Source organism: Neolamprologus multifasciatus, chromosome 3, assembly GCF_963576455.1.
Source record: "Neolamprologus multifasciatus chromosome 3, fNeoMul1.2, whole genome shotgun sequence".
NCBI lineage: Eukaryota > Metazoa > Chordata > Actinopteri > Cichliformes > Cichlidae > Neolamprologus > Neolamprologus multifasciatus.
In genome coordinates this window covers 46732044-46759658 of record NC_140441.1, presented here as the reverse complement: position 1 = coordinate 46759658, position 27615 = coordinate 46732044, and the positions used below count along the sequence as shown (strand labels likewise).

Below are 27615 nucleotides of genomic sequence, written 5' to 3'. Positions count from 1 at the left end.
GACAGCTCGTACTTTTCCTTTTTCTCCCTCCCTCGCTCACAGACACATAACGTGTATGGCAGTCCATTCTCCCTGCAGCACGGACTACACTGCCTATGATGCTACATTCTTTAGAGCTATACCTGTAGCATTCTGCCTGTTAGCTTAGCACAACAACAACAAAAAGGCCTCTCTCACCCAGGAAACACGCAGAGAGAGAGCGGCACCCTGTAACCATGGCAACCGTAACGCTGCCGCCTGGAACAACAGAACGTAGCTGTCAAACAAAACCCAAACAGTCCTGACCCGCCACAATATGAAACAGGGAAGTACCGCCGTGTAATCCATTTATTTCAACAAAGTAACTGTATTCTAAATACCACCTTTTTAAACGGTAACTGTAACGGAATACAGTTACTCATATTTTGTATTTTAAATACGTAACGGCGGTACATGTATTCTGTTACTCCCCAACACTGGTTATAAGATATTACAATTGGTTGTGTCTGAGACATTTTGACACAAATAAATGAACTCAGCCCAACAACAGGTTGTTTAGTGTGACAAAGTTTGTGGCAAGAATAAAAACCTGACAAAGAACCGCCATCCAGGTCCAACATGAAGACCTGTAAGTGCTGCTGTCAGCATTGCTTAACTTCCATTGATGAGTTCATGGAGGCAAAATCTACAAGCATAATGAGGTGTTGTATGAATTAGGGACATGAAAAATTGCAATCCTCCAAATTATTACTTACTCATTAAATGGAAATTTTTGACGTGTTGGTGGCATTTAATGAAAAGGCTAAAAACATTACTACCAACCAGCCTGCGCACCAACATCTGTGCCATCTGTGAAATCTTGCTGCTAGCATGACTAAAATAATTCAGATTACTGTAAACTGCCACTGCTGTGGTTATGGTTGTGTTTGAGTTGCAGTTAGATCACCGTGCATGTAATAATTTTATGGCATTTCTTTGTGTCTATGAATTTCAAGACTTTTGTGGCCACAGTCCAACTTCTCGCTTGTTTTGGATTCATGCAGTTCTCTATCGCTACCGTTTTGTATAAATAAAGGTTCAAAGACAAGTATAAAATACATTTGTGTATATAATTTGCACCAAGTTTTATTTCTGAGCATTTATTTACCAGTTACTGAGGATTTTGTTGTTTACACGTTCACTTTCTCACAATAGCTGTTGTTCAATCTTAGATATGGTCACTTATCAGGAGTCTGAGAACAAAACATCACGTAAGTATGACATTAGCATTTCTTTACTAACTGGCCTCCTGTGCATGCCATCACTATTGTCTCTCTCATTATTCTTTTGCAGCCAGCTCTTCAAGAAAAGTTGAGTCTGAACAGAAAGAGTTCAAGACAAACATTCACAGGTTTCTTGATCAAGACAAACAGTCGACCCCTCATTACACCGTAACCAAGAGGGAGACTCTGGAGGAATCGGGCCTGGCTGCGGAGGCAAAAAGCCCCAAACTTCCCTCTTTCGTGGTCCAACCAGTTGAAGGGAACAAAAACACATTGATTCCACTCTTATCTTTTTTGGACGGCCGAGACTACAAAGTCGAGTTTGGCATTCTGTATGGACTGAGTTCTGAAAAACTGGCCTCCTCCACTTTCACTGGTCACTGTGATGAGGATGAACTGATTTCCTTTCTGGGTGTTGCCAGGGAGACCGCCAGGAAGAAACACCTTTTCTGGTCACAAACTCGTTTATGCTTCCTGTTGGGGAAGCTCTGCGTAGGTAGGTCAAAGTTCAATCAAGCCCAGGTTTATTTTGAGGAAACTCTCAGTGTCCCCAGAGAAGGCTTCACAGACCTCAGGCTGTTGGCCAGCATCTTCTCCAACCTTGCTGCAATATATCTTTTGCAGAAAAATACAGAAAGTTTCTTTGCCGTGACAGAACGACTCGTTGCCTTACTAATAGGAATCCCAGATTGTCTGAAAAGCTTAGAGGACAACTCTTCTCTTAAATACATGCTCAAGAAAGCTATCCTCTCTCACAACAAAATGGCAGAAGCCCGGGCTTGTCTGCTATTGGCAAAGCACCACTGGACTTCTGCTACGGGAGCTCAGGTTGTTCCTTATCTGGAAAGGCTACTCATTCTTTGGGATGAAGCTCAAAGACCATGGAGGATCTCTCCCAGTCATGGATATCTGGCACTGGGAAAGCTTTACAGTGAACTTCACCGTCCCCACCTCAGTGCCAGTTCAGTCAGGAGAGCTTCTCTGCTGCCCTCTGCCACGCTCTCCGACTGTCTTGGCAGTATGGTATTACTTTTGGACAGTGTCGCTGAACAAGAAACCCCCGTTCCACCTCAGATGGCTCCATATTTGCGCAAAGCTCTCACTTTTCCAAAGCTCCAAAGTAGAGAGAGAAACCATTACCAAATTTTGAGCCACCAGCTCACTGTTTGTCTTTGCCAACTCTATTGCAAACACAAGATGACGGGACATGCGATTTGCCATATGCAGGCTCTCATCAACAACAATCCTTCGAGGCAAGTTTACGTCTCTGTTTCAGAAAGAAAAGGTTTTCTCATCTGGCTGGCGTGGCTTCACATTGACAACAGTCAGCCTGCAGTTGCTTTGGACATACTGGAATCAATCCTGGCTTCGATTCCCGAACACTGCACAACTCCTCAGGAAGGTGAGGGTGTTTCTATAAATAGCATTAAAAAGTGTTTTTTAGTTTTCACCCAAATTTGCACAGATGACCTTCAGGCTGAGTCTCACAAAAGTTTAAGATTTGCTTCTACAAATATGTCCTTTACAGCAAATTCACTGTAAAGCTGATGAACAGGAAGTGATATCATATTTTATTTGCTTTTTATATTTTTGACCCCAGATCTGTATGGACCGTCTCTTCCTGAGTTTTCATTTCTAAAATATTAATTAGGTTTTTCAATTCAATTCAATTCAATTCAATTCAATTTTATTTATATAGCGCCAAATCACAACAAAAGTCGCCTCAAGGCGCTTCATAGATATAGAGAAAAGCCCAACAATCACATGACCCCCTATGAGCAAGCACTTTGGCGACAGTGGGAAGGAAAAACTCCCTTTTAACAGGAAGAAACCTCCGGCAGAACCAGGCTCAGGGAGGGGCGGCCATCTGCTGCGACCGGTTGGGGTGAGAGAAGGAAGACAGGATAAAGACATGCTGTGGAAGAGAGACAGAGATTAATAACAGATATGATTCAATGCAGAGAGGTCTGTTAATACATAGTGAGTGAGAAAGGTGACTGGAAAGGAAAAACTCAATGCATCATGGGAATCCCCCGGCAGCCTACATCTATTGCAGCATAACTAAGGGAGGATTCAGGGTCACCTGGTCCAGCCCTAACTATATGCTTTAGCAAAAAGGAAAGTTTGAAGCCTAATCTTAAAAGTAGAGATAGTGTCTGTCTCCTGAATCCAAACTGGAAGCTGGTTCCACAGAAGAGGGGCCTGAAAACTGAAGGCTCTGCCTCCCATTCTACTTTTAAATACTCTAGGAACAACAAGTAGGCCTGCAGAGCGAGAGCGAAGTGCTCTAATAGGGTGATATGGTACTACAAGGTCATTAAGATAAGATGGGGCCTGATTATTTAAGACCTTGTATGTGAGGAGCAGGATTTTGAATTCTGGATTTAACAGGAAGCCAATGAAGGGAAGCCAAAACAGGAGAAATCTGCTCTCTCCTTCTAGTCCCTGTCAGGACTCTTGCTGCAGCATTTTGGATTAACTGAAGGCTTTTCAGCGAGTTTTTCATTTTGTCTTCAAACTATACTTTGTTTTAAAAACTGCAGCTCATACTTCAAAGTTGTAATCTGCTGTTTCACACTCTTAAATGTAGTTATAAACCAAGGTCTATCTCAAAGGCAGATAACACACAACAAGTAGTTAAACTTCAGGAATGTCTTGAAGACATAAAGACCTGGATGAGCTCTAATTTCCTGCTTCTAAATTCAGATCAAACTCAGGTTTTTGTACTAAAAATGTTTGAAACATGTCTAACCAGATGCTTACTCGGGATGTTGTCACGTTGGCCTCCAGTAACAGTAAGAATTTTGGAGTCATTTTCGACCAGGATTTGTCCGTTAATTCATGTATTAAATATGTATAACTTTCTTCCATTTGCGCAACATCTCTAAAATTAGAAATATCCTGTCTCAGAGTGATGCTGATAAATGAGTTCATGCTTTCATTACCTCCAGACTGCTCTACTGTAATTCATTATTATCAGAATGTCCTAAAATTCCCTGAAAAGTTCTTCTAAAATGACACCCTTTGTACTTCTGTTTAGTTAGAACTGGATCAGGTGACCCTGAATCCTTCCTTAGTAATTGGCCTAGGAGTGCTTCTGCTTCACACTTATGCATCACTCAGCATTTAATGATTAGTTATTATTAACCTCTGCCTCTCTTCCACATCTTCATTCAGAGTTACATCAGAGTTTAACCACAGCTTTGCACATATAACTATTTTGGTATCTGGGATCTTGACTAACTCCTTTTGTTATATACAGGGTGGGCCATTTATATGGAAACACCGTAATAACATGGGAATGGTTGGTGATATTAAAGTCCTGTTTGTGGCACATTAGTATATGTGAGAGGGCAACTCCTCAAGATAGGTGGTGACCAGAGATGGGCAGTAACGCGTTTCTTGTAACGCGTTACTGTAATCTGATTACTTTTTTCAAGTAACGAGTAAAGTAAGGGATTACTATTGCAAAAACGGTAATTAGAGTATGAGCGTGCAGCGTTTAAAGCGTGGAAGTACTGACCTTACTTTGAGTTTGATTCCATAAAAAGTGACAAAAACATTAGTGTCCGTTGTGCGTGGGAAGAAAACTTCTTTTTACAGCGAAAAAAAACCCTAAACTTCCAAACAAGCACTGAGTAGCTACGACGTAATGGGAAACTCACAGAGAAACTCGCGGATTCTTCCACTGACCGCTGTGGCACACCTGCACCAGGGTAAACCTCCGCCTACCCCACTCCTGCTTTACAGGTGAAAATAGAGCAACAGGACCGCTAGTCTTTGACTTTATTTATTTTCTGCTGTGTTTTACTTGCATCTATTTGAAAGAGTGAGTGTAAACACAAAAAAATATATTTTATGTGCTGGAATGTGCAGAAAATAGGTTTAAATATTAAACTAATTTCTTCCAGTCAGAGAATGTTGCATATAATTTAATTTTTGCTTGATGCATAAAGTTAAAAGATTAAAACTAATAAAACAAGTTTTAAAAAGAGACTTTTCCATTTGATTACATTTTGTATGATGGATTATGTAGAAAAAGTAGAATTGGGCTGAAAGATCTATCGCTTTATCACCTATTCAGGTTGTAAATCATGTTTTAAAAAGTAACTAAGTAATTAATTACTTTTGAAAATAAGTAATCAGTAAAGGAACGGGATTACTTTTTGGGGAAGTAATCAGTAATTAGTTACTGATTACTTTTTTCAAGTAACTTGACCAACACTGGTGGTGACCATGGTGGCCATTTAGAAGTCGGCCATCTTGGATACAACTTTGTCCACAGTCATTGACTTGTCGAAGAGGTTAACACGTGAGGAGCGGATGGAAATTGTGTTGATATCTGGTGAACGCAGTAACCGGGTCATTGCAGCAGATTTCGATGCAAGACACCCTACGAGACCACCCATCTGTGAACGAAGAGAAACTTGTAAATAACTCATGAAAGAATAAAGTTATGTTGAAACCAAGCACATCATTGTTTTTCTTGTGACATTACCAATAAGTTTGATGTGTCACATGGCCCTCTTCCTATTGAAAAAACAAAAGCTGTATCCAAGATGGCCGACTTCTAAATGGCCACCATGGTCACCACCCATCTTGAGGAGTTTGCCCCCTACATATACTAATGTGCCACAAACAGGACTTTAATATCACCAACCATTCCCATGTTATTATGGTGTTTCCATATAAATGGCCCACCCTGTAGATTACATAAAGCTGAAACTTGTAACTAAAGACAGTGGTCACCTTTAGAAAGACTCAGACCTCCGACTGATTAATAAAACTATGTGTACTGTGGGATAAAGATTTAGCAAACAGGCATTTCTTAAATGTTAAAGTAAATTTCTTTAATGCAATACAAAGGTGTGGTTCTCAACATGCGGGGTGTGGCCCTTCGATGTATGGGTGATGTTCGGAGGGCAGCAGAGAGCTACCAGGCTGCTATTGACATCTGCCAAGAGTTTGAAGATATGCCAAACGGGGCCGTAGCTCAGGCCAATCTGGGTGAGCTAGAATATCCTACTGTGCATAAATGTTTCGTTCCAACTATGTTATGACTCTTTCTCATCTTCATAAAGGGTTGTTGTGTCTGAAGGCTGGAGCGAAAACACTAGCAGAGAGGCATCTGTCTGAGGCAGTTCAGCTTTTCTCTGAGCTCAGTGAAGAAAGCAATGTGGAAAACTTTATCCCCGTATTGATGGAGCTGGGAAAGTATTATGTGAAGCAACAGCAGCTGGACTATGGGAAAGGATGCTATGAGTGGGCTCTGCTTCTGGCAATCAATGCTAACTTGTTAGAGTGTAAGTATGAATGTCACATAACCGTAGCAGTGTCTTATATTCTGTGTTAAAACTGTCCTTTTTTCTCTCTGTCACTTCGCCAGACGAGCTCAGTGTAACACGATGTCTGTGTCGTCTGTATGAGTGTAAGGTTCCAAACCAGGTTCAGTGGATCATCTACAGTCAGCACCAAGTCCAGCTGCTGAGACGCACCGGATACAGAGAACAGGAGGGAGAAGCACTGGAAGCAATCAGCCAGATCTACCTTTCTATTGGCACAGAACAGTATGTGCATGTAGAATCGCAGTATGACTGGAATATGACATTCACTTACCTTTTATGCAGTAGCAAAGTGCAGTGTTGTTTTGTGGTTTAGATCAGATCGGGACTGAAAGATGAAGGCTCCAGCAGTTTGACAGCGAAGTGCTCTATTTAAGTGATACGGTACTATTGAAGTCTTTATGATAAGACGAGGCCTGATTATTCCAGACCTTTCTTTGAGAAGAATTTTAAACACTCCTGTCATGTTACTTTCACAGTGCTAAATGTATTTTGCCCAGTGCTTGTTTAGGATATTTTTATTTAGCTTTTTTATTCTACAGAACTCAAAGGGATCTATTTTCACATTTTCACTAATTTCACACCGCTCGCTCCTCTTTTATCCTTCAAGCTCGGGTTCTTTACCAGAGCCCTGGGAGCTTGAGGGTCCTGTGCAGTATCTTAGCTGTTCCTAAGACTGCGCTCTTCTCGACAGAGATCTCGGATGTCATTCCTGGAATCTGCTGGAGCCACTCGCCTAGCTTAGGGGGTCACTGCCCCGAGTTCTCCGATGACCACGGGGACCATGGTTGTCTTATTCTGCTTCTCCACCACTACTGTATTTGGTTGGTTAGCCATCGCCAGTTTGTATGACTGTATCAGTTGGCTTGAAGTGTTGTTCGCCACATCCTCATTGAATTCCTGATGAAGGCTCTTGGTTGATCTTGTATAGTTCTACACATTCAAGGATCCATGTGTGAGGCATCCCATGACCAGACTTTCTTGTAGTCAATCCAGGTAGTGCACAGGTTGGTCAGTCTGATCTTAATATCTCGTACAACTGCTCTATCTACCAGTAGCAGGTGCTTGTCTTCCGGTGTTTTTGCCAGTCCCTTTCTGTGTCTGGGTATGTCATGTGCTTGTTCATCTTATCCGCTATGATGCCTGACAGCAGCTATAATGAATGGTACTGAGGCAGGTTATTGGCTGGAAGTTCGCTGGGAGTGGTCCCTTTTGGGGATCCTTAAGGATCAGGACTGTCCAGCCTTCAGTTAGCCATGTTGGGTGTGTCTCATTCGTTAGCAACTGGTTCATTTGTGCTACCAAGCACTCATGGAGTGCACTTAGCTTCTTTAGCCAGTAGGCTTGAGTCATGTCAGGGTCTGATGCTGTCCAACTCTTTATGCTTGAGACTCTGTTTTGGATGTCTGCCACTGTGATGGTTACTGGATCCTGTTCAGGGAGGTTGCTGTGGTCTGCTATTAGCTCCACTAGCCATTTAGCATTGTTACGTCTTGTTTCCTCCTTTCATGTGATCTTCCAGTGTTGTTCCATCTCCAGCCTTGGTGGGGCTGTTTTCAACATGTTCCCCTGTCATTTAGCGTATACTTAACCTGTGGTAGCTATAACTCAGGTGCTAGAGCAGGTCACCTACTAATCAGAAGGTTGCTGGTTCGTTTGCCGAATGCTCCAGTCTGCATGCCAAGTTGCCCAAGTTGCTCTCTGATGCATCAGAATATGAATGCATGTGATTGTCAGATAGGAAGAGTATATAAAAATAGTTTTTCCCACTGTCACTAAGTGTTTGCTCATAGGTGGCTGTATGATTGTGATGATTTTTTCTAATATTGTAGGGTTTACCTTATAGTGTAAGGTGCTTTGAGGCAACTGTTGTTGTGTATAGTAAATAAAATTGAATGGAATCAAATTAACACTGTAGACCTTTAAAAAAGTTATCTTTGAATTGTTTCAGGGCGTACCGAGCTGCTCTTGACTACACCAAGACCAGTCTGGGTATTTTCATTGACCTGGGCTGCAAGGAGAAGGAAGCATATGGCTGGCTACAAGCCGGGAAGATCTACCAGCTGCTGGGCCAGATTGAACTGGTGGACATTTATGTTCAGGTCTGATACCAGTGTTTTCATTTGTAGCCATATATGTGGAACTTTGGTGTTGTCTTAAACTTTTATTATTCTCAGAATTGCAAGTTTACATTGAAAACTATGTCGCCACCATGAATATCTCTCAAATTCAATCCATCCATTCGTCCTCTTCCACTTATTCTGGGTCAGGTTATGGGGACAACAGCCAACTCCCCAGTCACTTCCTCCAGTTTATCAGGGAAACACTGAGGCATTCCCAGGCCAATCAAGAGATGTAATCTCACCAGTGTGTCCTGGGTCTGCGCAGAGTAGAAAAATATTATAAAAGAATTACTCCATTTACCACAACTCTTAAGTCAGATAATCAGCAAAGAAAATGTGTGGACGAAAGAGCATCTTCACAGTTTTAGCGATTTCAGCTTTGGCCAAAATGAAATTTGTTTATCATAGACTGAAATCCTGTATTTCTGGTGTTTTCAGGCAGCTCAGGATGTAGCTTTGAGCACAGGAGACACAAGCTTTATCTTGAAGCTTCTTGAAACCGCAGGAGACATTTTCTTCGACAGCTGCCAGGACAGGGACAAGGCTGTCATCTTCTACAGGGTACTTTAGAATAATGTGATTTCAGTCATTCTTATGTAGGATTAGATTATTTATCTATGTTTGCTAAAACTTTTTCAGCATTATTGTGCTATGATGATATTACTGTAATTTCTCTAAAATTGATGCAAACTAATAAAAGCTTAGAAAACACATTATCATAATTAAATGGCTGTATTTTTATGTTCGTTCCATGTAGGACCGTGCTCTGCCAATCGCAGTGAAGAGCAGCAGCATTCACAGTAGACTGAGGTTGTGCAATAAGCTCACTGAAGTGATGTTCTGTCTCAAGCTGTATGGGGACGCAGTGGAGTTTGCTCACGTTGCAGCTGACATCAGTAAGAGTCTGGGTGAGCAAAACCAGCACACACCAAAGTCGTTTCCATCTTTTGTCTTTCATGAAGTGTGTCAACACTGGACCAAAGTGGATTCTCTGTACTTTTCAAAACTACTGCTACTATAATTAAAAGCACTTTAAAGATGCAGCTTCACCCGGTGTTCTGGCAAAACGTCCTACCGTAAGTAGTTTATGCACATTTCTGCTGTCACAGAGTCATTCCAGCACAAATGTAAGTAGGTATGACGGTTTGCCACTTAACTGTGCCCATCAGAGTATGCTTGTAGCTCATAATTATAAAGCCAGGACGGTTTGCCACTTCATTTTACCCGTTAAAGTATGCTTGTAGGTAACATTCACAAAGGTAGCATGGTTTGGCACGTAATTTTACCCGTCAGAGTATGCTTCTAGCTCACATTAAGAAAGGTAGGATGATTTGCCAGTTAATTATAGCTGTTAAAGTATGCTTGTACATCACATTCACAAAGGTAGGATGGTTCGCCACTGAATTTCGTGTTGTGCGCATGCGTAGAAACAACAGGTAGGATGGTTTGTCAGGTAGGATGGATTCCCAGAACACCGGTCCCCTTTTTTCAGGCTCGTCAGGTGCTGATGCTGACTTAAAATATTCAGGTTTAGGACTTGTTGGTAGTACCCAGTGTGTACCTGTACTGTCATTGATTGCTAACCTACATAACACAGAACATAATTTAACTATTTTTAAAAACACTCTGGATAATTAATGGCATGTCGGAGCGGTAACATTAAGTTTTACAAACTGTACATATGTAAGGGGTTTCCATTTGTCCTACAGGTAACTTCAAATAGACACTCAACCAAGGGTTTCCTCAGCACACAATTATTGCTTACTAGTGTTTTCTGTTCCTGTCTATTGCCACTCAAAGTAAGAGTGTTAGTCGGTTATTTGCTAACTTTGTTTTGTAGCTTTTTTGTGGTGCTTTGTGCATCCACAAATCCCAGAGCCTGAATCCAGTTAAGCTGCTTCGCACTGCCCACAACAGTATCAGCTGTTATTTTAGATAAGCTGCCTTCAGCGATTGCATTTTCCTTTTCAACATTAACTTCTCTATAGTGTTCTGAACCAGCGGTCCCCAACCTTTTTTGCGCCACGGACCGGTTTATGCCCGACAATATTGTCACGGACCGGCCTTTAAGGTGTCGCGGATAAATACAACAAAATAAAACTAGTACCGGTACCGAAAAAAAGAAGATTTATTCACAACACACGTGAAAAGACCCAGAAAAACTGAGTTAACGATAAAAACGATAACAAAATAATGCTGAAAACCGATAAAAACCCTGAAAACTATACATTTCACACCTGAGCCTCAACTCTCGCGGCCCGGTACCAAACGACTCACGGACCAGTACCGGTCCGAGGCCCGGGGGTTGGGGACCGCTGGTCTAAACATTAGTTTGCCTAGTATTTTCATTATCTCCTGTATGACCTGAGTCGCCTCAAGGTACTTTGAATCGTGAGATAAAGACTTTAAAATAATACAGAGAACATCCTAACAGTCAAACAAACATTTTAATTTTTAATGTAATTTACTTGCTGTTTGCAGTATTTTTTTCTTATTAATCTCTATTAATATAATGACAATAAAATTATAATGTCTTCTTTGGTTTTAGTAATTTTGGGGTGTGTAATGACAAATTTAAATCATGACAGCTGTGAACAGCAGGTATGGTTAGACTCCAAAGTTTGCTCCTATGAAAACGTATCACTGGCTTACATGCTGACCTTAGGTCCTGTGCTAAAACCAAATGAACTGTGTACATGTAGGTGAGCGTCTGAATGAGCGAGTGGCGTGCCACCGTCTGGGCTCACTGTACCACTGTCTGAAACAGTATGAACTGGCTGAGCACTATTACCTGAAGACCCTGACCCTCTGCCCAACACCTCTGCAGTTCGATGAGGAGCCACTGTATTACGTGAGGCTGTACCAAACACTGGGAGACATTATATTCACTGATCTGAAGGTAACGGACTGGATCATAGATGTGGGTTGTTTTCTGTATTTAAACAATAAAATGTGAATCTGATGAACATAGTGATCCGCGATATTCCTAAACTGAAATCCTGCCTCGACAGGACCCGTTTGATGCTGCTGGATACTACCACTTAGCTCTCGCTGCAGCCATGGATCTGGGCAACAAAAAGTCTCAGTTGCAGCTGTGCACCCAACTCGCCACCATCTACCACAACTTCATAATAGACCGGGAGCGCTCACTCTTCTTTTATCAAAAGGCACGAGGATTTGCTGCAGAGCTGAACGCAAAGAGGATAAATATTTCACCAGGTCAGCAGTACAGCAGCACACAATACAAGAATATAGGACAGTAGGAGGGACACTGCATGAAGACGAGATGTTATTTGTTGGTACAGAGGAGACATGAAGCAACGTTCCACACTGAAATCACAAGTTTCACAGTTTTGTTTTCCAACATGATGATAAAGTCAATAATTATTAATAATTCCAGAGAAAAAACAGATTTTTTTCAGCAGCTTAAATAATAAAACGTCATAACTCGGAGCCACCGTTGCTGTAAGACGAGCGTGCTAGCAGCATAAACCAGGCATGTACTGAAATCTTATTTTTTTATCATTGAAATGAAATACATGAAATGCATAATGAAATATTTATTTAATATCATTTGTTTTAGGTCACATAGAGGGATCTTTATCTCAAACCTAATTAAGCTCTTTAATTCGATATTTCTTTCTGAGACGCACCTTGTTTGATGCTGTTTGCTTCCCTGAAATCTGAATGCCCGTGGGTCTCTAACGTTATCTTTGTGTTTACTTCATATTTCATTTAAATAGACAACTGTGAACAGGTACGTCCTGACACGTGGAAACAGGGAAACGCTGTTCACTTGTTTAAAATCGACAGCTGGTCACTAGTGAACATCCCAGGCTGGATCTTATTCATGTAACTTTTATGTACACTTGCTTCTACTTTGATGTGACTTTGATGGGAGAAATAATTATTCGATCCCCTGTTGAATTTTTATGAAATGAATAGTCTTTTACTTCTGTAGTCTAATAGTTCTTTATAATAATTTCAGTTTAATGGAGAGAGACGGAATCTCAAAAAACTCGGAAACATTAAAGTTACTTGAAGTTGATTGAAAAATTAATTTGTGCATTTCTGATCCCCTACAAGCCAGTTTGACCCCACTGTAATCTGTGTGCCACAGAGTCAGTCAATTACAAATACTCCTAATCTCAGTTTATGTGTACACTGTATGAGTGTGTTATGGGATCAGCCGCCTCAAGGTCAGAGGTCAAGTTTTCTGAAAATCCGGTCTTTAAGTGATGATGTGACGAATCCTACTTCCGGGCCTAAAGTAGTCTGCGTTTAATATGGCTTTTGTGTTGTTAACATGTTTAATGTTTTGTATTTTCTTCTATTTAATCTCAAAAAGCTCCTAAAAACAGTCAGTGATCACTGTTGACCTCCCTCAGCTTTTATTACCGCTAATCATTTATTTAAGCTCAGTTTTTAAAACCTTAGGATGTAACTACAGCCCAGCCCATGCAGCAGTATATGAATGACTAACCTCGTATTGTGGATGGATTATCTCAGTTGTTCTCCTGGCTGAAGTTTGGTCCTTTTACAGCATCCTGCCATGCGATTACATTTGTTCCTGACCACCGAGAACACTCACGTTAACTTTTATCCAGTGGAAAAAAAGTTAGCTTGTTTATATTATGCTAACATAGCTGTGTCGCTAGCGGTCACGTAGCACATCATTATATACCAGCTAGCCAAACTTCAGTAACCCTACAAACGTCACTGCTGTTTAGTTTTCTGTCTTTATTTATGTTGGAAGTGATAACAGAGCTGTACGTTTTAATTTGTTTCCAAAACCCCGCAGTCAGGACATGCTATATTGTATTTAGATAGAAGCTAGCGAGCTAACTTCCTGCTAACTTCTAACTCTGTTAAATGTCATAAATTCCGTTTTCATGGATGCCTGGATGTTAAACTCAATTGTTACACCTGGTAGAGCAGAACGCTGACCATTTTATTAAAGATGAAAGACTTTAGACAGTTTTTCAACTCTCAGTAATGCCATAGTGATCGTTTGATATATGGACCTGAAGCAGAGTTTAGGCCCAGACACGGCTAGTGACGTCAGACTTAACGACCAGATAGCTTGAATGCAGTAAATCAAGAATGAACTTTGAAAATAAAACCACTGACAAATACATCACTGAGAACAGTCTTGAACCACCTCTCGTGTGTGTGTGTGTGTGTATTAAATAGAAAGCGCAGACAAAAGAGTTGTATAAATGTGTGCTTAAACAGGTGAACGACAGGACACATTGTAGAGTTCTGGAGTGGAGTTGGAGCCAATGTAAAATTTCTGCTGGCAACATTGTTTTAGATGAGTGACAAGTACGAACAGTTCTAAAGACATTCTCGTATTTTAACAATTACCAGATGATTCCCAAAGAGTTGGTGATCAAATATTGTTGGGTCCTGAAAAAACACTGGATCAGTGGACAAAAGAAGTCACAAAGCTTAAACGGTACATCTGAAAGTTGTGACTTTCACCTGCAAAAGGTCACACACACAAAAAGCAACAGTATCTTGTATAGTATCAAAAACAGTAGCTTGTGTCATATGAAGCATGTCAGTTTGCCTCCTGTTTCCACAGGAGCAACTGCCAGTACAGTCCTGAAAACCTGGAGCCTCTGTTGTGGTTTGGGGCTGCCAGACAGAATTTTGTGTTGCGCTGTTCATTTTGTCTGCTGTGTTTTTCTTTATGTAAGCTCTTAGTGGCAGCTGACTAGCTGGAGACTAAATGGTACTGACTATAAACTGGGATTGGAGCATAACAAAATGCAGTCGTTTAAAGGCAGAGTCGGAGAAAGCGACACTGTCAGCCAAATCATAAAAGCAAATTTTACAGGAAAAAGAAGCTCAAGTAAAAAAGGAAAGAAAAGAGCTGGAGATAAAAACAGCTGTAACAGTATCTAATGCTTAATTTTAGCTTTAACTACTATTAAAGCAGTTGTTATAGCTGGTGGCTAGTAGAAGCTACTAGTGAAAGGGGTTCGTATCTCAGAGCATCTATTTGTGATGGAAGGATCGAGAACCTAAGAATCTCTTACTTACCAGCAGCCAAGCACAAAACAATGACATTTAACGCCCAAAGATTAACTGCCATATCTACTCAGCAACAAACAAATCAAATTTGAACCATTAGAGGAAAAATTACTCAATGTTACATCTGTGAAATGGTTATCTACAGCTACTCTTAGTACCACTGATGTTAAGTTAGACTCTTTTTCTCCAATCGATCTTTCTGAGTTAACTTCAATAATTACTTTGTCCTGGTGGCCAAAGGCCACAAATCAAAACAAACACACTGTGTTGGAAGCAGGACTGTCAGAACCATGCTTAAAATCAGCGCAAAAGACAAAGGGCTGTATCGCGACCGATTGCGCCAAGACGCCAAAAGACGGTACTTGGACAAATAGCGTGCATCGGTAATGTGGACCCGTATGAAATAAGGCGGCGGAGCGGAAAGCCAGACAGCCTACCGCCGTTGTCCTATCCAGATATTTTTTCGTATCTTGTCTGTGGAGTCAGCGCATACACGGCGAATCATTTTCGGAATTATAAATTCCTGGAGGCGCACATCTAATTCACAAACGGTTGGGTAAAAGATTTGGCTGTTTTTAAGCCTCCACATTGTGAGTACGTTGACCATATGACCAAGATACAGCTTGAGGTTGCACATAACATTGACTTCTCCTCAGCAGCTGCCCCAAAAATTGCTCTAGATGAACGATTCACGATTGATGCAAGCTGTGCGTTGCCATGTAAATAGTTTGCATTTCATGTGTATGTACTTGCTAAGTACATGTGAACAGATCTTGTATTAAAAAAAAAATGAACATACTTTTCTTTTCTGTTTTATTGAAACCACTTTACAGAAAGTACAATTATTTACAATGAACTGTACATGCAACACAGCAGTTTTATGAATATTCAACAAGAGCAAGTTTCATTTGGCCCTGGTTTGACAACCACACTGGGGCACATATTCACCAAAACACAGCACACCTTAACAATCTTATCAAGCAGTGTTGAGCGCCGGTCTGAGTTTGACACAGGTATGTCGTCGTGCTCCATGTGCAGCGTTGGAGCCCAGTCTGGATTTGTTACATCCATTTCATATGCTGGTTTGAATGCAATAATGCCAAATAATAATCCTCTCCGTCAACATGACGTGGTTCTGCAGCATCACACATTAGGATGCTTTATCTAATTATCTATGACCTCAGCGCATTCAAAATAACACTAAAAGCCTATTAAGAGAGATATGAATTTATTGAGAACTCACCAGAAAGAAAATGCTGCGAGCAAACCAACAAAAATTTGCTCTTCTTTATATATTTATATAAACGTATATATATTTATACTATGTTTTGTATATTTGTCACACTTAAGATGTTCCAGATCAAACACATTTTAATATTAGACAGTAAAGATCCAAGAAAATGCAGCTGTTAATTAACAGCATTTATTAAAGGGAAAAAGCTAAACTTGCTTAAGCCTGTGTAAAAAAAATAAAATAGAATAATTGTCCCCTAAACCAGGTAACAGTTTGTGCTGTCAGTCAATGGCTGAGAGTCTTTCACCTTACTGTGGAGGAGCTTCTGTATACTTAGGTCTAGTCTTCTTTGCAATGACACAAAAGAAAATGAAGAAATCAGCCACCCTGAAGTGTTTTCCAGCTCAAAGCCTCAGATTTCAGTCCAGACTTTGGCCAAAATCGTTTTTCCGGTCGTTTGCAGGTGGACTTGCCGCCGTGTTTCGGATCACAGTCCTGTTGAATAGCCAGAGTGTGTCTGAGCCTCAGAGCAGGAACTGATGGTTCTGCTCTTTGTTAGAGAGCAAAACTCATGTTTTTGCTGCATGAAGTGACAAAACCAATCAGGCTTCAGGGTTTTTTTTTCTCTTAATTAAACTGTCATTTAAAAACTGTATTTTAAAAAAATAAAAGCTTCTTATTGGGTAAAATTTATATGAGCAAAGGGTGAAAAGGGATGTTTTCGTACAGAAGATACGCCACATTTCATTTGATGATATATACACATGTATATACTGTGTAATGCATCTTTCTATATCTAGTTATAGTGATACATGTACACAAGTCTGTGTGTAGATCTACAAATGTGATGAAAAAAATCAGCATATCGACATTTCTGGTGTGAAGTTAGAAAAACTGGACGCAGAGACGGTTAAACTACAAAAATATACCAGCTATCAACCAACAATCTTAGTCGAGGTCTTAGGGCTGCAACTAATCTTAATTATTGTTGAGTAGCACAGTTTTCTTAAAGTTTAAGCACTCGTGTGCAACTAAATGATAATGAAAATGTCGGCGTGTGGAGCAGAGGATTCATGAAAGCTTGTTGAAATCTCGAGTGTCACAGTTTGTAAAGTTTGTAATGGGCTTGTTCAACATTTCCTAACATTTCAAGTTTGTGTAAATGTCAAGTTTTACACAAACGTCAGGCACTGGACAGACGTGCAGAGATCCTTTGCAGAGCACGACTGGGTTTTAGAGTTTTGGCCGCAGAGATCCAAGCACAGGTTTGTCTGAGCAGAACTCCTTCCACCAGGATGGACGCTCCAGCACTTTGCTGCCCTGCATTATTGTGGACCACAGGTGGTTGTAAATCTGCAGGAAGAGGACAAAGGAAAAGTGTTTCTTCACTTATTTAACACGGATTCTTACGCTTATTACCTGAGATTACTTGTGTTGCGATGTAGCCAAATATAAATAAAAGTGAAATGTTTCAATGTCCTTGAAATTTGACGGACAGCAAATTTTTTAACGATACAACTAGATTTTCTGTCTTTGTATGTGTTTACTTGTCCATCAGCGCAGCCAATAGGTGAGTTGAGGATGAAATCAGTGGGTGCCAGGACGTCCACTAAGGCCACTGCATCATCCTTTAGCTGTGAGAGAGACAGAGCAGATTTTACAGTCAGGTCAAGCCATCATTTCTTCAATGTCCTTCTGTTCTATGAAGACATTCCCAAAGTACAGGACAGCACAAGTGAGACGGATAACACCAATAAAAAGGCGCTGTTTGACCATACATGGTCCAAACGATGGATGGAGTCGCTTTGAGGTCACCGACAGATTCTGAAGCTTTGAGTTTTTTCGCTGTCTTTGTGTTTAGAAATCAAATGTTGTGAATCGCAAATCTGACTGAGACCCAGGATACTTCTTCCTTCTCCGGTGGACATGTTAATCACATGTTAATCTTCTGGGCGTGTCCACATGTTAATCAAAATGTCTACACGCCCTGAAGCATACCAGAGTTTTGACTTTCATGGTACCAAAAGAGTCAAATGTCAAGTTTAAGATCAATGTGTGAGACTATCTGCTTTACTCTGTCAAAGGAGCCACTCGTGTGTTTTTATTCTCGTCTCTTAACTCATAAATACAAACAGCTGAACAAAGAACAAAAACACGACAGTAGAAATGCACACGTGTGCTTGTTACAGCAACCACATGTGTAATTGCTTTGATAATTAGTGAAGCTGTGCCCTATACATAGGAATGCATATGCATTTCTGTATACTTGAGCAAATTCCTGTATATCTGCCATAAACTGATCCTTTCTCGTGTACCTGGGAGCAGAGAGTGAGGATTGCCATCTGGACCAGCTCAGCAGGCTCACGTCCACTCCAGTAATTACCTAGAAACAACAACACTGTGTTACCACATGACTACGATGAAGATTTCTCCGTGTATACAGCATCGAGCCCACTACATACCCTGGTACAGTGTCGCCATGTGGCTGCTGAGGCTCCACAGCCCATACAAGCCACAAAGTTTCCTTAATACTGGTCTGAGACCAGCTGGTGTGTCCTGATTAGTGGTCAGCTCATGAAATCTCTGCAGGCAGGTGTGCTCAATGTAGGCCATGGCCAGTGACCTGCAGTAGTAAACCTGTACACAGACGTTTACATTTAAGTACACTGAAGACAAAAACACAGAAACAGCTGATTTGTAATCTAACCATGTGCTCGTGTTCTGGACGCGTCAATCCGCAGGCCCACAAAACTCCTCTACAGGAAGCTGATTTTGGCTTTTTAAAAAGTCCTCTGAGTCTCACCCAGTAGATAAAGCAGAGTTTAACTGGAGCCAGTGTGGGTAAGGGGCCTTACCTACTACCTGCTCACCCTGGTATGAAGAAACCTGACCAGCCTAAATCAGATCCTACAGTCCCATCTGTTAGCGGTAGCTGCCCACTTGTTATTTCTGGGATGATTTTAGTAGCCCGGACAATTTTTTATTATTATGGCTAAGGTAACCTGTATCTGTCCCACTAAAGAATAATATTCAGACTTCTACGTTTCACCAAAGATGAAAAGGTGAATGTTCACTATTAGCACTAACAAAATAACAATCAAATCACCTAAACTTATTATACTATACTGACCAATCTGCTCTGAGCTAATGCTGACTCTGTTATGTTTGGTAACAAGAGGTTGGAGAAAGGATGAGCACAGAAGGATCCTGTTATTCCAGGCCGAGGATAATCACCCGACAGGAAAGCTCCTGGACGTGTGATGCAAATCAAAATCCTTCTGAATTAAGCTTTTAGCACAGAACAAATGAGCAGACGAAAAGCCACAAATGAGAAAATCACTTCACAGGTCGGACTGCAGCTCCCCCTCTACTGCTGCAATGTTCAGCTGTGACTGTCTGAGATCTTCTGAACTGCTCATCTGACAGAAGATAAAAGGGAAGAAGCTCAAATCTATTTTACACCCCACTTTGGTACCTGCTCACCCTTTCTCCCCCCTCTCTCCTACTGGGCGTCACATCTTTGCATGTTGACCATCCAACCATGTAACCATCAGTGTCCACCCACATTTCTCTACTTCTCTCTGACTCTGAGATTTAACACAAAGTTTAAACATTAAAATCACTTCATTACAGTTTCTTTGTTTTTCTCAGCAGAATTCAAGTTCACATCACATTCAGTCACATTCAGCTTCATGTTTCACTCAGTTTATTCTAATTAGATCTGTGTAATTTCACATGAACATTTCTGTAACATGAACATCAACTCAAATACAGAGTAATACTTTCTTTTACTTTTAAAACTCTGTTAGGTTATTTATTTATTATTTGTTTATTTCAGGCACGTTCTTGTTGCCTAAAATAAACTTCTCTGTAAGTCACACACACACACGATACTCAGCTCTCAGTGAGGTCTGTTATTAGAATCACTGGTGTTGTAATTTCTGATTCATTGTACTGGTAAACGTAGACATATTTATTTGTATTTTTTATGTATGTATTTAATATGTGACACACACAGAACTCAAGCTTTAGCATTAGATTAGCATAGCACAATTAGCATAGCATTAGATATTTCAAACTACATTTCTTATTTATAAACTGATCAAACTTATATTTTGATTTATATTTGATTAAGAACAAAACGCTTTATCATTAGGAAATATGCTAGTCCTGCAATGGACTGGCAACCTGTCTGGGGTGTACCCCGCCTCTCTCCCTGTGGCAGCTTGGATAGGCTCCACCCCCCCACCACCATAGAGAAAAGCTCTGTTGTCTTTATTAGGACATCAGGTCACATGACAGAAGCAACGGATAGTGGAGGAAACTGTGCTGACTGCAGACAGTAATGGGGGCATTTCATCAGGTTTCTGTTGACAGTGTAAATATTGTGTTCTGTGGATGTGGACTGTCCAGAGAAACAAAGACATTCATTCTGCAAAGAGATGTTGACAAATGTCACATTTCAGATATTATCAAGTACACCGACTGCTTCACTACTGACTGATCCATGGATCGAGGAATCAGGGAAGCCGTTTGGTTTCTATAACTTTTGGTGCAGTATATACAGTACTGCAGATACAGGCTAATGTCTGCATCGTGGTGCTGCACAGCCTGCTATGAATATTTCTCACCTGATCTGTTTACTATGATTTACATCCTGAGTAGACGATATAAGGTTGGAGTGGACAGACAAATCTTAGAGTGTTCATACTCTTTTCCCCGGGACCATAAAAGCTTCCTGCTGACTAAGAGGTCCATCACTGACAGCAACACAGGCTGTAACAGGTCATCTCAAATACTGGGTTCATGCCAGTCTGGAGTAAGTTTGTCTCAGACTTCACCTCTGCTCGATGAATCCAAATCAAACGACCTTTAGTTCAGTCTGATTTGGATAAAAAGCATCAAGTTTCTGTCCAAACTTCAGCCAGTGAAGCTGCAGATGATGCTGAATCAGAATCAGATGTTTGGATGTGAAGTTGGTGTATGTGTGTGTCTGCACACAGTCATTGGTCTTACTTGGCAGTTGTTACGGGCTTCAAAGTCATCGTTGCCCAACGCTCGCTCTTGTTCCAGCTTCTTCTGACTCTCCTCCAGCAGGAAACACACAAGCCACTTATAGGCTGCCAAAGGCACTGACAGACAAGGGGGAGGATGTTAGCTACACTGGAAAGGTTTCAATAATATGGTCTGTAGTCACGCTGAACCAGTCACATCAGAAAGGCAGATACATTTACATGTTTATGGCCAACTATTAAAAATCACAATCAGGCAGCTTACAGTGCAGAGAAGCAGACACATGCGGCTCTATCGGTTCCCCTTTTTATTTATGTTCCCCACCTCCCCTCCTTTGTAATCCCATCGATGGTGTTGGATTAGGACCAGCGTGCAGTGTGGGGTCGTCTCAGACCCACAGCAGAGGCTGAGAAAGAGAACTGACCCCAGATCCTGAGGAGGGAGCCTGTTTCTTACTGGGTCAGCAGGGAAATGAACTTAACTGATATTTTTGTGTTTGTGGTAAAGTTTGTCAAATTTGCTCAATTAAACTGTTTAACTTTAAACAAAACTTAAACAACAGATCACAATCAGACTGCATTTGTTCATTTAATGTAAAGCTGAATATCAGGGCTAAGTAGAGCTGGGCGATAGAACGATAACGATATGTATTGTGAAATAACTTTTTCTCGATAGAAAAGTTAAACTATTGCGATAAGCCTCACCGCTCTTGTCCTCTTAAAAGAAAAAAAAAAGAACAGCCAATCCAAATTAAGTAGCGCAGAGCCGAACCAATCACAGCTGCAGCGTCACGTGACTTGTTACTACAGCACAAGTGTCAAGCTGCACATGTGTATTTGTTTGGGAAGCAGCCAGCCGCCGTGCCGCCCGGGTAATGGAGGAAATGAGTGTGCCGACTAGAGAAAAATCAACCGAGAGCGTGACCGAAGGTTACCGAAGAGAAAACCGATGATGGTTCCAACGCCGGAGAGACTGTCGAACGGAAGAGCCAAAGAAGTTGCGTAGTGTGAAGGTATTTCTGATATTTCAAGTCTGACAAAAACAGAGTAGCGCGCACTGTAAATGTGCCGAAAGCAAGTCTGGAAATACAATAAAGCGGTGCATGCTCAATCTCTGACTGGAAGCGATAATTCGTCATTCGGCTTTTGTCAGACTAAAGTAACTGTTAAAACTGTTTGAAAAGCTCAGCTTTACAACAAGGAGAGATTGAGAATTTCCTTTTAGTTCTCAGTTTATTTGATATTGACAAAAGTTAGTCAATTTTGTCTGTTCTTCTGTAAAACAAACTAAGATTTATTTTTAGAATTAATATTTTGTTTCTAAGTGGAATTGACAACTTAGTCTGTTTTGTTTGTTCTATTTTGAAACTTAAACGCTTTAGCGGCTGCCTTTTGTGTAGTTTGCAATATTTGCCTTTATTTATCTGAAACAGTCTCATGTTCCTTAAGTACATCTACCCTGTTGAACTTATTATGGGAAATAAATATTTAAATCAAAACAAGCTGCTGATTATTTCACATTTTACTTGTGAGCAACGGCACATTTAAATCTTACAAATAGTTATTTGGCTTATATCGTGATATATATCGTTATCGCCTGAAATGAAAAAAAAAAAACATATCGTGATATGAAAATAAAATCTCATATTGCCCAGCTCTAGGGCTAAGTGACTAAAATTCACTATACTCTCGTTTGTGGAACATATTGAAAATTATACGTTTACCTCATTTGCAAATCTCGCTCTGTTTTAAAAGGTTTAGTATATAAGAGGATCTGAAAGGAAGAAATTCCACTGTCTCATGTAAAAGTTGATTTGAAGCTGTAGCAGAAAGTAACGTACCTGCAGAATCCACACAGTCGTCCACTGTGAGTGCAGTGAACCTGCTTTTGAGGATCTCCTGAGACTCATCCAGAAAGTCCACGGTGTGAAAGGGAGACTCAATCCGCACACCATCTGACCCCCCATAACCAAACACCAAAGAGAGAAGTGTTAGTGACTGACCCAGCCCATTTATTGACCTTTACTGCAGGTATTTATAATCTATTGGTGAACAGAGGACTGACCACGCTGTTTTGCATGGAGCCAGGAGAGCAAATAGCTGCTGGTCTGTTGCAGCAGTACGTTGTTGTCTCCTTCATATGTGCAGTTTGGGTCATTGTCATCACGCAGATCACCCAGCCGATTCACTGAAATTAAAAAGGAAACACTGACGTATACATACAGTACTGTGCACAAGTGTTAGGCAGGTGTGAAAAATGCTGCAAACAAAAAAGCTTTCAGAAATATAAATGATGGTTTATTGGCCCCAAATGTATTCTGCAGCAGGACAACGAGCCCAAACACACAGCCGGTCATGAAGAGCCATCTTCAGCGTAAAGAAGAACAAGAAGTACTGGATGGTCCGGCCCCCACAGAGCCCTGATCTCAACATCATCGAGTGTGTCTGAGATTACAGACAGAAGGATGTGAGGAAGCACAGAAGACCTGTGCTTAGTTCTCTGAGATGTTTGGAACAACCTACCAGCAGAGTTCCTTTAAAAACTGTGTGTGGACATAGAAGAAGGCAAAGGATGGTCCCACCAAAGATGTGATTTAGCTCTCTCTCTCTCGATACCTACTGCAACCATTACCGAGACTATTTCAGCAGATCTACACCACAGCAGCAGTGATCAGTGAGATGCTTGGCTACAAGCTCAACAGCCTCCATAGAGGAGGAGACTAGAGGCTAAGATCAAGGTAGCACAGAGGGACGTTAGCCAACTATCGGAGCTGCAGAAAGGTGCAACAAAGAAGGTGCCTAACAAGTACAGCAAGCTGTCCATTCCCGAGGCCTTGGAAACTGCCAAGCAACGACTCACAGCCTTGACCAGCCAAGGAGGTTCACCAGAGAGATAGAAGGCAGGAGAATAAACCAGCTGTTCTCTACAGAACCATCCGAGGTGTTCTCTCAGTGACACACGAACAATGTTGCTACAAAAATGGTGAGAAAAAGCCAATTAACAGTGGAAGAGAGACAGACCATCATAACACTTAAAAATATAGGTCTTTCCTACAGAAACATTTCAAAGAAAGGCAGTGAATCGATTCCTTCACCATCCAAAGGCACTGAAACTGTGACAGGAAGAGGTCTGGCAGACACAAAGACACTGAATCAGAGGACAAGTTTCTGAGAGTTAACAGCTTGTGTGATGGCGGCTCACAGGACAACAGCTTCAAGCGTAATAGCGTAGTGAGCAAGTCTCAGCTTCAGCTGTGAAGAGAAGACTTCGAGCTGCAGGTTTGACAGGACGAGCTGCAGAAAGAAAGCCAGACGTCAGACTGAGGCTTGTCTGGGCCATGAAATGCCACCATTGGACTACTGAAGACTGGAAGAAGGTGTTATGGACTGATGGATCAACATTTGAAATCTTCGGTTCGTCACGCAGGATCTTTGTACGCCGTTGAGTAGGTGAAAGCTCCACAGTGTGTGGCATCAACTGTCAAACATGGAGGAGGAAGTGTGATGGTCTGGGGCCGTTTGCTGATCCAGGGTGGGTGACGTGTACAGAGAGAGAGGCTCCCTGAACCAAACTTTAACTTTACTGGCAACCAATGAAGAGAAGCTAGAACTGGAGCGATATGTGACCTTCTGTTTGTGCCAGTTAAAAGTCTTGCAGCAGCATTCTGCACAGTCTAAAGAAACAAGTAAAGAGACTTTTACAATAATCCAAAAAAGGACGAAATAAAAGCATGAAGAATCATCTCAAGTTCTCAAGATCCTTAGATCCAGGCCTCGAGGGCCTGCAGGTTTAAGTTGTCCTTGATCCAGCTGATTTAAATGGTTAAATGACCTCCTCAAGATTTCTTGAAGTCCTCCAGAGGCCTGGTAATGAACTAATCATGTGATTCAGGTGTGTTGACCCAGGGTGAGATCTACTCCTGCTTTAGATGATAAAAACGGCTCTGAACCAGCCGTTTGGAGTGATGCTCTATTGAACTGTTGAATATGACAGTGAGGTTTCTGAGGTTCGATTTAACAGAAGAGTCTAAGAAACTGATATGCTGTCTAATATTGAAATCATATGATTGGGAGCAATAATCAAATTATTAATATTTTCATTCATCCAAAGACAAACATTTAAACATAGGATAGTAGATTTTTCCAGAGGTGCCACTTTGTCTAAAATAGAGTTACACTGACTGCTGAAGGATGAAACATTTGAGTCCACATCACTAAGTTTAAATCAGCATCAAACATGGCAGAGAACCTTTCAGCAGCATCCTGGTTTATAATTCGTCTTGGAATAAAATGACAAAATAAAAAATATGCAGCTGTGGTCACTCACATGGAAACCCTCCACACAAACAGCAATTATAGTTAAATCCAAGGAGAAAACAAGGACCAGTGTGTGTCCTTTATCTGGTCGTAAAGTCTGACGTCACTAGTCGTGTCTGGGCCTAAACTCCGCTGCAGGTCCATTTATCAAACGATCACTATGGCATTACTGAGAGTTGAAAAACTGTCTAAAGTCTTTCATCTTTAATAAAATGATCAGCGTTCTGCTCTACCAGGTGTAACAATTGAGTTTAACATCCAGGCATCCATGAAAACGCAATTTATGACATTTAACGGAGTTAGAAGTTAGCAGGAAGTTAGCTCGCTAGCTTCTATCTAAATACAATATAGCATGTCCTGACTGCGGGGTTTTGGAAACAAATTGAAACGTACAGCTCTGTTATCACTTCCAACATAAATGAAGACAGAAAACTAAACAGCAGTGACGTTTGTAGGGTTACTGAAGTTTGGCTAGCTGGTATATAATGATGTGCTACGTGACCGCTAGCGACACAGCTATGTTAGCATAATATAAACAAGCTAACTTTTTTTCCACTGGATAAAAGTTAACGTGAGTGTTCTTGGTGGTCAGGAACAAATGTAATCGCATGGCAGGATGCTGTAAAAGGACCAAACTTCAGCAGGAGAACAACTGAGATAATCCATCCACAATACGAGGTTAGTCATTCATATACTGCTGCATGGGCTGGGCTGCAGTTACATCCTAAGGTTTTAATAACTGAGCTTAAATAAATGATTAGCGGTAATAAAAGCTGAGGGAGGTCAACAGTGATCACTGACTGTTTTAGGAGCTTTTTGAGATTAAATAGAAGAAAATACAAAACATTAAACATGTTAACAACACAAAATCCATATTAAACGCAGACTACTTAGGATTAGTAGTCCTAAGTAGGATTCGTCACGCCATCACTTAACGACCGGATATGACTGGGACTGGAAACATGCTGCCTAAAGTGAAAAGATTCTGTATTTGTGGATGAGTGCCTCCCTTTTATGACACTGGTTTGGTCAGGATGCACTGTGAGGGGCGTTATCTTCTCCAATCTTTTTTGAGAGGGCTTTGCAGATTATTTTAAGCTCAACATTAATATACTGGACAATAGCTGACATGCAGACTTGGATCAAACCAGTGTTCTGATTAGTAGATGACCTGCCCGTCCTCCTGAGAGACAGCCAGCCCTAAGTGAGCATGTGCAGGAGTGATATTGAGACAGAGAGAGAGACTGACTGGCCAAGTATCCGTGTCCACCACAGGCCTCCCGGCACTCCTGGATGCCTCTTTGAGCAGTCCATGATCCCAGTGGTTTGCTGGAGCAACCAATTGCATGGATCTCTCTGCCCATCTCTGCCTGAGAAACAGATATATTCAACTTTACTTCATAAAAACCGAGCATCCAAATACACACATGCTGCTTGCTTACTCACTGTGTCACTTTTGTCTTTCAACATCTGTCCAATCTGAAACTCAACAAAGTTCATGAAGGTGGATTTGGTGAAGTTTTCAAGAGCATATGCTGCCGCCAAGTACGGAATCAGACGCCATTGCTGGAAAACCACACAATAAAACATGGAATATAATAACAGCAGCCACACTCATTCACTTATTTACTGTTGCTGTTCAATATTAAAAACATGATTCCCATAATACACTGATGGACTCAGAAAACTCAGAATATATACCAAACCTTATTTACTCTGCACTATGTCAGAATACAGATCATTACTGTATCTGAATTCTTCTTATGTGAGGATTTATAATTTCTGGATATTTAGTAGTTGAACTGCTTTTACATCTTCACTAACAGCAGTGTGATGGTGTGTCCCTGAGGAAAGATTCAAAGCTTCCAGTCCAGATTTTATAATTTATCCAACTTCAGTCGTTTTATTGTTACTTTCCATTTCCATGATGTATAAGATATTTTAATGATTAAATTATGCTTTAATTCCAATAATAAAAGCCTAAGCGCACACAATAGTGATGTAACTGCTACAAACAGTAACTTTAAATCTAAACAGAAAAAATATTTCTCACAACTCAGAGCTAACACTGAAAATAAGAATGAATAAAACAGCTCTGACAGTGGTTAACAGTGTTGGTCAAGTAATCAGGAACTAATTACTGATTATTTCCCCAAAAAAGTATTCCCGTTACTTTACTGATTACTTATTTTCAAAAGTAATTAATTACTTAGTTACTTAGTTACTTTTTAAAAACACGATTTACAACCTGAATAGGTGATAAAGTGATAGATCTTTCAGCTCAATTCTACTTTTTCTGCATAATCC

General features: G+C 40.9%; 2 protein-coding genes across 8 annotated transcripts in view; one reads left to right on the top strand and one right to left on the bottom strand.

Annotated features, from left to right (window-relative positions):
- sh3tc1 (SH3 domain and tetratricopeptide repeats 1) overlaps window positions 1–16017 on the top strand; it is a 31171-nt gene extending 15154 nt beyond the window's left edge. For both annotated transcript variants that reach the window (XM_085153942.1, XM_085153941.1), the window contains exons 10-19: window positions 1191–1229; window positions 1312–2643; window positions 6108–6248; window positions 6323–6544; window positions 6628–6808; window positions 8535–8685; window positions 9145–9267; window positions 9464–9614; window positions 11409–11605; window positions 11718–16017. In XM_085153942.1, coding sequence (XP_085010068.1) covers window positions 1191–1229; window positions 1312–2643; window positions 6108–6248; window positions 6323–6544; window positions 6628–6808; window positions 8535–8685; window positions 9145–9267; window positions 9464–9614; window positions 11409–11605; window positions 11718–11969 — 2789 coding nt within the window. In that variant the 3' untranslated portion in view covers window positions 11970–16017. The remainder of the gene's footprint in view (window positions 1–1190; window positions 1230–1311; window positions 2644–6107; window positions 6249–6322; window positions 6545–6627; window positions 6809–8534; window positions 8686–9144; window positions 9268–9463; window positions 9615–11408; window positions 11606–11717) is intronic.
- Window positions 16018–16692: 675 nt separating this feature from the next.
- Window positions 16693–27615, bottom strand: part of LOC146523686 (peroxisomal acyl-coenzyme A oxidase 3-like) — a 39190-nt gene continuing 28267 nt past the window's right edge. For 4 of the 6 annotated variants that reach the window (XM_085153973.1, XM_085153971.1, XM_085153972.1 and 1 more), the window contains 9 exons: window positions 26755–26874; window positions 26558–26678; window positions 23057–23179; window positions 22833–22946; window positions 20996–21111; window positions 18442–18616; window positions 18295–18362; window positions 17527–17613; window positions 16693–17332 (listed from right to left, as the gene is read on the bottom strand). In XM_085153973.1, coding sequence (XP_085010099.1) covers window positions 17213–17332; window positions 17527–17613; window positions 18295–18362; window positions 18442–18616; window positions 20996–21111; window positions 22833–22946; window positions 23057–23179; window positions 26558–26678; window positions 26755–26874 — 1044 coding nt within the window. In that variant the 3' untranslated portion in view covers window positions 16693–17212. Of the gene's footprint in view, window positions 17333–17526; window positions 17614–18294; window positions 18363–18441; window positions 18617–18836; window positions 19399–20686; window positions 21112–22832; window positions 22947–23056; window positions 23180–26557; window positions 26679–26754; window positions 26875–27615 lie in introns of those variants that run through there. The other 2 variants (XM_085153975.1, XM_085153976.1) reach the window with 2 other exon arrangements.